The 8,945-nt window shown below is 50.7% G+C and overlaps 1 protein-coding gene across 1 annotated transcript in view; it reads left to right on the top strand.

The window, feature by feature from the left end:
* Positions 1 to 8,945, top strand: part of WWC1 (WW and C2 domain containing 1) — a 158,932-nt gene extending 149,987 nt beyond the window's left edge. Inside the window, exons 21-24 of the mRNA XM_010863353.1 lie at positions 1,709 to 1,801; positions 4,462 to 4,695; positions 6,972 to 7,093; positions 8,185 to 8,945. Of these exons, the coding sequence (XP_010861655.1) occupies positions 1,709 to 1,801; positions 4,462 to 4,695; positions 6,972 to 7,093; positions 8,185 to 8,251 (516 nt within the window). The 3' untranslated portion in view covers positions 8,252 to 8,945. The remainder of the gene's footprint in view (positions 1 to 1,708; positions 1,802 to 4,461; positions 4,696 to 6,971; positions 7,094 to 8,184) is intronic.

The following is an 8,945-nucleotide window of genomic DNA, read 5'->3' on the forward strand; positions in this document are numbered from 1 at the left end:
TGGACTGTGAAGAAAGCTGAGCGCCGAAGAATTGATGCTTTTGAACTGTGGTGTTGGAGAAGACTGTTGAGAGTCCCTTGGACTGCAAGGAGATCCAACCAGTCCATTCTGAAGGAGATCAGCCCTGGGATTTCTTTGGAAGGAATGATGCTAAAGCTGAAACTCCAGGACTTTGGCCACCTCATGCGAAGAGTTGACTCATTGGAAAAGACTCTGATGCTGGGAGGGATTGGGGGCAAGAGGAGAAGGGGCGACAGAGGATGAGATGGCTGGATGGCATCACTGACTCGATGGATGTGAGTCTGAGTGAACTCTGGGAGTTGGTGATGGACAGGGAGGCCTGGCATGCTGCGATTCATGGGGTTGCAAAGAGTCAGACACGACTGAGTGACTGAACTGAACTGAAAGAGGACGTGGCCTTGGATGGGACCTTGAACTCTTGTTCTGATGCTTACCAGCTACATGGTTTATAAAAATGTGGTAATCTCTCCCAACCTCAGTCCCCTCAGTTAAGATAGTTTGAGGATTAAATGAAACTGTCGGTAAAGCCCGTGGCACATAAGAGGGGCTCCGTCCGTATGGCTGCTGTCTTGTTTGTGTTTATTTGGCCGCACCAGGCTGGGGCATGCGGGACCTTCACTTGTGGCAAGTGAACTCTCAGTTGCAGCACGTGGGATCTAGTTCCCTGACCCAGGATTGAACCCCGGCCCTCTGTGTTGGTAGCGCAGAGCCTTAGCCACTGGACCGCCAGGAAGTCCCAGTGTGGCTTTGTTGTTACTGTTATCTGTTTCTCATTCTGGTTGACACTCTGCCCAGTGCAGTAGCTATTTCATCAATGTAGCAGGACTAGTAATATCATTATTACTGGTAATTACTAATAACCACAAACATGACAGTGTGGACAGCTTCTCAGAGGAGACCCACCTCAGTGAGCTGACAGCTGCCAGAATAAATAGACTCTGGAGCATCAGCCTGTGACAATCCCACTGACCTGGAAATATGACTCCAGAGAGAGACCACCATCTCCCCTCCCTCTCCCGTCCTCCCGCTGGGGACACAAACTGTCAGTAAAAAAGCATCCGTTTGACCGTAGCCCTGATCTCTGGCCACAGATGAGGAATGTTAGCCCTCCAGGGAGAGTCCAGATAACTGCGGGATTGAATGGGTTCTGATGAGGAGAGAGCTGTGACCAGCACAGCCCTCACAGAACCTGTCTGCTCCATCTCCATATCAGTCTCAATATGGGCTCCATTCGAGCCCTGAAGGTGGGCTCTGTGGGCGACAGGAAAGAGTTGGTGCAAACAGGCCTTAGCATAGGAGGCCAGGGGGCAGTGTGTCCTGGAGTCATCTGTGGCTGGTGTCCATCCCGCCAGGCTGCACCAGCTCCAACCTTGAGCAAATCGGGTAGCCCCTCACCCGCCGTCTTCTCATTAGTAAAGTGGCGATGTCCTCTCCCATGGGGCTGTTGGAAGGATGAATGAGGTCTTGTGGTTGGCACACAGGGCCACACATTGTTGAGGACCCACTCAGTGAATGCTCACCCAGAGAGAAAAGGAAGGTCGAATGAAACCTGCCTCCTGCATGCAGTCCCCATGGGGAACACGGAAAGGAAGGACGGGGCTGGGGACCCCACCACCCTCCTGGCCCCAGTGTGCCTTTTGCACACACTCGGACCTTCATGAGTGTCCCACGCCTCTTCTCTCTGCAGCTGAACCGAAGTGATAGCGACAGCTCCACCCTGTCCAAGAAGCCACCTTTTGTTCGAAATTCCTTGGAGCGACGCAGCGTCCGGATGAAGCGGGTAAGACGGTGCCTTTGTTTCCCCAAGCCCTGTGTCCCTCACGCACATCCCCTGATGCCTGACCGTTTCTCCTCAGCCACTGGTTGGAAGAAAGCACTTGAAAGCATGGTGGTATTTGCAAATGGAAGTTGGTGAACTGTAAGGCCTGGGTAGGCACTGGGGAAAGTGCCAAGGGGTAAACGTAGCATAGTTTTTGTGACCAGTATGTTAGATCAGGAGTGGGCATACTTGTGTAGAAATCAGAGTCACGAAGAACCAATCAACCCAAGATGTCACAGCTACCAATGGGAGCCTGCCTCCTGCAGGTCTCTGCTCCCTGTGTTGTCCAACTGACCGAGCAGTTGAAGGTCCCTTGCAACAGCCTCCTTGCGGGAAGAGAGGCCAGGTGCCCCTGCCCCCCCACGCCTCCCCACCAAGAGCTGACCTGGAAGCAAGGAGGTGCGAATGGGACTCAGTCCAGCTGGAAACTCCCAGGGAAGAGGCCCCAAGCTGTCCCCGCAGAGCAACCTGGCCTTTCCTTACGGAGAACGTGGCTGCATGGGGGTTGGCAAGAGGCCTTAGGTCAAGGCCCTACTCCTGCTAGGGACTTTTCACTAGTCAGGGTTGCAGGAGGGGCAGGGGGCCCTCCCCACTGTGGGCTTTCAGCGCAGACTTGACAACAGTTCTGGTGAACTTCCAGAACTAGAAAAAACCCAGGAGCCAGAATGTCAGAAAGAGGAGTGGAGAGAGCAAAGCAAAAACGCAGAGAAAGGAGAGCATGCTGACAGCCCCGTGTAGGGGCAGCCCCGTAGCATCTCCGGCAGGCCTGCTGCTGACCACCAGCCTCGGGAGTGGTCCTGTGTGTGGCCATACCCTCCCTGCACAAGTCTCCAGAAAGAACCAGAGACAGCAGGAGAAAGAAGGCAGTGCAGAAGAGGCTCCCTCCCAGAAAGGAGAGGGTACTGAATGCAGGAGAATGTGGGCATGGCCGCAAGTGACAGGGGCATCCCCTGCCCCACCCCGTCTTCTGTGGCTGGCTGGCACTCCAGTCCCTGGAACACCGAGTCACCTTGGGAGCCTGTTGATAATGCAGATTCCAAGGCCGCACTCCCAGACCGCCTCATCCAGGCAGCTGGGGTGTGGCCCTGGAAGCAGCATTTTTATAGGCTCCTCAGAATTCTGGACCAGGTGTTCCATGATCCACTCCTGGAGAAATGACACCCAGGAGCTCCTACTCTTTACTTCCTATACTTACAACCACACATCCCACTCCCCCCACCCCCTGCCGTAAGACAAGCCTCACAGAAGTTCCTGCTTCTTCATCTCCTCTTCCCCTCAGCCAAAGGGATGCCTTGCAAAGGGGGCCCTTGATAGCTGGTCTGAGCCCATGTTCCCTTCAGGTCCTTTCTATGTCCTGAGGCACAGGGGTGTCCAGAGGCTGGGCCAGGACCCGTGCACACTGCAGACCTGCCTCCACTAGCTGCCTGAGCAATGCGTGTTGTGGACAGGGCCACCTGGCAAGGGTCTGAGAGGACCTCTAGTAGCTGTGAGCAGTTCCTGGTCAGCAGCTGAGTGAGAAAATGCAAGGAAATGAACCCTACCCAGGACCTGAGGGAGCCGGGCTGCAAATCATCCCCTTGTCAAACCCCCGGATGGGGATACAGTCAGTCAAAACCTAGATTTCAGCCTCATGAGACCCTGAGCAGAGGATTCAGCCAACCTGTGTCTAAACTCCTACCCAGTGAAAATGTGGGATAATGAGTTTGCATTACGTTCAGCTGCTAGTTTGTGTAATTTGTTATGCAGTAACAGAAAACCAATACAATGCCCAATAAAGTGATTTTTAAAATGGTATTAATACATAAGACATTAACTATGAGACCTGTCCTCACTTCAGGCTGGCCAGTATGCTTTTAGGAACAGGAAACCACTCAATGGAGTGGTTCTGTGCTTTTCTAGGGTGACCATTGTCTAGTCTGTGCTTATACATGAGCAAGGTCGGGAGATCCAGCTGAGTGATCTTGGTGACTCCAGGTCTCACATGAAGCTGCTTTTGCTTAGCTCTGCTGCCCCTGTACTATCATTAGTCATGTCCTACTCTTCGGGACCCTGTGGACTGTAGCCCTCCAGGCTCCTCTGTCCATGGGATTCTCCAGGCAAGAATACTGGAGTGGGTTGCTATTTCCTTTGCTCTGGCCCATGTCCAGTCTCAGAAACTTGTCTGGATATGTCAATGCAGAGAGAGGCAGAGCTCAGGCAGTAGATGGAAGCCAGTGGGAGTAAGGGAAGCAACTGCGTGTAGGGAGTGAGTGGATGGGATCCGGAGCCAGCTGCCTGCAGTGGAATCTCAGCTTCACTGCTTATAACGTGTGTGATTTAACCTCTGGGAGCCTCATCTGTGCACACGATAACAGTCAGGACCTCATAGGGTCGTGAAAATGAACTCAGTAACGGAAGTAAAGCGCCCAGCACCATGCCTGGGACATAAAACTGCTCACTAATATGAGGGGTAGACATGGAAAAAATCAAGACAGGCTCCCAGGGGTTGGACGAGCCTCACTTTTGGAGTGGAAGCCCGCGGATGAACGAAGGAGGGTAGCTGAGCTCCAGAGCAGGGGAGAGCACAGGGTCACTGGACCCGGCCCCATACTAACCTGTCCAAACCATCCCCACCCCCGCAGCCTTCATCCGTCAAATCCCTGCGCGCTGAACGCCTGCCACGCACCTCGCTGGACCTCGAGTTGGACCTGCAGGCCACCAGGACCTGGCACAGCCAGCTGACTCAGGAGATCTCGGTGCCGAAGGAGCTCAAGGAGCAGCTGGAACAAGCCAAGAGCCATGGGGAGAAGGAGCTGCCACAGTGGGTGCGGGAGGACGAGCGCTTCCGCCTGCTGCTGAGGATGCTGGAGAAGCGGGTGGGTGGCGAACCGTGGGAACGCAGGGCAGGCCACTGCAAGGGAGGGCGGTGAGGGCCCTGAATGGGTCCTGCAGTTCTGTGACTCACTGAGAGTGCTCCCAGAGCCCCTCAAGCTCATCAGCAAAGGAAGCCAGCAATCCCTCTCCCAGGAAACTTGATTCACTGTTTACTGGCTGCCAGGTCCTTTTGCTGCATTCCCGTGTTTGTGCGCAAGCCCTTATTACTCACATGTTTATTCCAGCAGCTGGTCCTTCATCAGGCATATTGGGGGGCACTTTATCTACGCTGGGGCACACACTTGCACAGAGTAAATAAGAACACTGACCTGCCCTCCTGCCTGCCTACCCAGTCCCACAGAGCACGTTTCTCCAAAGGGGAGAGGAGTGGGTCCTGGCCGGGTTTTATCCTGATGAAGACGCCTGACGATACAAGCCTGCTAGCGTCTCATCCCTAGCGTAGTGAGTCGGAGAGATCTCAGCATTGCTCAAGAGAAAAGATACAACCACAAAGGGGCCAGACCACACGATGAGTTGAATTTGGGTGGCTGCTGCTTTCACACGTGTGTATTTGGGAAGGTCTCACATTGCATGAGACACCCCCACCCCCAGCCTCCAAAGGCAGCTGTTTGGGCTCCACTACCTAGAGGGGACTCCGGGAGTTGGTGATGGACAGGGAGGCCTGGCCTGCTGTGATTCATGGGGTCGCAAAGAGTCGGACACGACTGAGCGACTGAACTGAACTGACTGACATAGAGGGGAAGAGTCCAGGCAAACTCCCAGGGAAAAAGGGGGTTGGAGAGGGGACCTAGACATGGAGATGATGTCACTTGGAGCACCATGAGGAGTCTTGGGTTGGAGAACTCCAAAGCAGCAGGAGTTTGGACTCTTTTATAGACCTGGGGTTGAACACATCTATGACTAGCAGATGTTGGGTGCAGTTTTAGGGGGTATAGGTAACAGGCAGGCTCTAAAAGGCTAAAAAAAAAAAAACCCAAACTGCTATTTGAACTTCATTTAAAACAATTGGATGGGTAAAAAATTGTCTTTGACACCAGTGGACTCCCAGACTGTGGTGAAGAAATAAACATCATAGGGTGAAGAAATAATCATCAGAGGCCATCTTTGACTCATTCCTTTCATACCTGCCAGGAGGGCTGTCCATGGCAGAAATGACAAGCTTTTGCTAGTTTTCTCTGCACACAGCCAAGCAACGCAACAGCACCTTCCAGACGGTGCCTCACTGGATTGTTGGGAGGGCCATTAGCTAAAATTCCAGCTCTCAGTTAAGGTGATGAAAACATAAAGCAGGAAGGTGGTGCTGGGCTTCTTAGGTCTGGACTTGTGGGAGCCTCAAATTGACTCTAGTAAATCAGAAGTTCCCCAAGCATTTATTTCTTTCTTGTTTATTACATCAGAGTTATAATAACAGCATTAAGAGAAAATAGAAAATTAGAGAAAGTTTTAAGGAAGAGAAGGAACTAAATATGTCTCTAATGGTAGCTGTCTATTACATTTATCTTGGAGCTTCCTAGTAGCCAAGGCAAAAAGAGATAAGCAAACAAGTATATATGTTTCCTGCCTTAAGAAGGCACCTACCAAGAAAACCTGACCTTTCAAATAGTTTTGTTTTTTTTTAAATAGTAAATCTATGACTATCTGATGATGATTCTGTTAAAGAGTCATTTAAATGGTATAGCTTCATTAACCAAAATACTGTCTTCGTGCTATGGTTTTAAGTGTGTAGAACATAGATATTTGAGGGCTCTCTGGTTTGTTCTCTAAAGTGTTTCCTTAGGTTTGTATCAGGAGGGAAGGATGTATTGTTCCTCAAACCCTTGACCATAATTGCATGATTCAAAATTGGGTTTCTACGATTTCTTAATTGTATGTCGTTAAAGCAGTTTCTTAACATTCCTGAGGCTTTGTTTCCGCATCTGTAATATAGATTATTATAAAGCCTACCTTCCTAAGTGGCCCTGAGGAGCAGTGAGGTGACACGCATTTTACCAGGTAGCTCTTGCCGCCTTACTTCTGACACGTGCATATAGGTATTCAGTTCCCTGGCCCTGAAAACCTATCCTGTCTGACACATGTTGGGATCACTTCCCCTCATCATCATTTGGAATAAAGAGGAACAGGAAACATCATGGTGCTCTCTGGTGACCCTCAGACCTTCTAACCACAGTAGACTTCTCATTTATGCTAGAAGGGTCTCCGTGGCTGACCCATTTCTAGAGACCCTAAGTACTCTCTGCTACCTCATTCTGCCCTCCAGATGGACCGAGCAGAGCACAAGGGAGAGCTTCAGACAGACAAGATGATGAGGTCAGCCGCCAAGGACGTGCACAGGCTTCGAGGCCAGAGCTGTAAGGAGCCCCCAGAGGTGCAGTCTTTCAGGTCAGCAAGTGGGTGCCTGGCCAGCCGGCCTTTCCCTTCTCACCCTGCCCTCCCAGCCTCGGTCTCCTCCTCTCCGTCTCGATGCTCCCTATCTGTGCTCCCAGCTCTCTGTAGCAGATGTTTGTCCTCTGCCGAGTCTTCCCCTGTGATCTGTGAGCCCCGCGGTGCTTCCCCCCAGCTGTCTTTATCGGTCTCCGCACAACTCGACCTAATTTGTTAGATCCTTTTGTTTAATGGGTGAGCCACCTGCTCCTCCTTTCCTCTTAGCGCTCCCATCACCAGTAACTGCGGAGGATTGGCCAAGGGATAAATCAGCCTGGCAGTGGAAAATGTTTGCTGGGCCTCCCTAGCACTGCCTGCCACCTGCCAGGATCTCAGGGAGATGCCTTCTTGCCACCCCCGGACCCAGGCGTGTCCTGGGCCTCCCCATTCACAGAGGGTTTTGCATTTAGGTTTGTGTTGTCCTCTCGGAAAAGGTATTCATGTTTGTGTATGTGCTAAAATGCATCCCTTGGAGGAATTTAAAGATGTAAAATATACTGTCATTTTTCTAACCACACTTGGACATCTTTTCATTCTTAACCAGCAGGGAATCTAAAACAGACCACAGTGGAAATGGCCAAGGGCCCTTTGAGATTTCAGAGGCCCCTGATCGGAACTAGGGGTGGTTGTTCCTGCTGATGTTCCCCCAAGGCAGAGATTCTCAGCCAGGGGTGACTTGAGCCTCCGGGGAGGGCATTTGGCAATGTCTAGGGACATTTTTGATTGTCAGAACCAGAGGAGGGCTGGCAGAGATGCTTCTGATGTTTTGTGGGTAGAGGCCAGGGATGCTGCTAAAGACCCTACCTGCACAGGATTAGCCCCACAATGAAGAAATTATCCTGCCCATAATATCTATAAAGTGAGGTTGAAAAGCCTGCTCTAAAGGGATGGCCTGGGACTTCCCTGGTGGCCCAGTGGTTGAGTCCGCACTCCCACTGCAGGGGGCTCGGATTCAATACCTGGTCAGGGAACTAAGATTCCGCGTGCCTCATGGTGTGGATGGGAAAAAAGAAAGAAAGAAATACATAAAGGAATGGCCTTTTTTACAGGGAGAAGATGGCATTTTTCACGCGGCCTCGGATGAATATCCCGACCCTCTCTGCAGATGACGTCTAATCACCAGAAAAGTATTTCTTTTGTCCCAGTGATCACGCTGTGAGCCTAGACTGTGGCTAAACTTATTTATGTGGTGTTATATGAAGGTACCAAGTCATGAGTCCCCTAGCACTCTTGTCCATTTGAAGATAAACAGAATTTTTTAGTTTGAGTTCTATTATTATTAAAAAAAACAAAACAAAACAAAAAAAAACCAGCATTACAATGACAAGATTGTATAGTTTGTATATTTAGGAATGTATTTTTGAGAAAGAAAATTTAAATGAACTAAAGCAGTATTAAGTTGCTGCTCTTCTTAAAGTTGTTTAGATTTTTTTTTTTTTTTTGTACAGATCTACCTACTAGAGGTTTCACTGCAATAAGAAGTAATGTTTGAGGGACAGTAATCCTCAAAGGATGTCCTGAAGGTGTCACAGCACAGCTGACCTTTCCTACTTAACGTATTTTGTACCATGTTTTTAAAAAGATGCACGGGAACTGTGCAGGGATTCTGAGGTGCGTCCGTGAATCTTCACGAGCTGTGATGTGTTTTTATGTGGCCGCCCGACGTGGAGCGGGCAGCGTGGGGCTGGCTGGTGACAGGCCTGCCCACGCTGGTCTCATGCCCAGTGAAGCCACTGACACGAGTGAGGGAGGGCTGTGGAGAACACCTTTCAGTTTTATCTCCATCAATAAAGTGGCCTTTCTGAACAAA

The sequence above is a fragment of the Bison bison genome, unplaced genomic scaffold (genome assembly GCF_000754665.1).
Source record: "Bison bison bison isolate TAMUID 2011002044 unplaced genomic scaffold, Bison_UMD1.0 scf7180017864490, whole genome shotgun sequence".
NCBI lineage: Eukaryota > Metazoa > Chordata > Mammalia > Artiodactyla > Bovidae > Bison > Bison bison.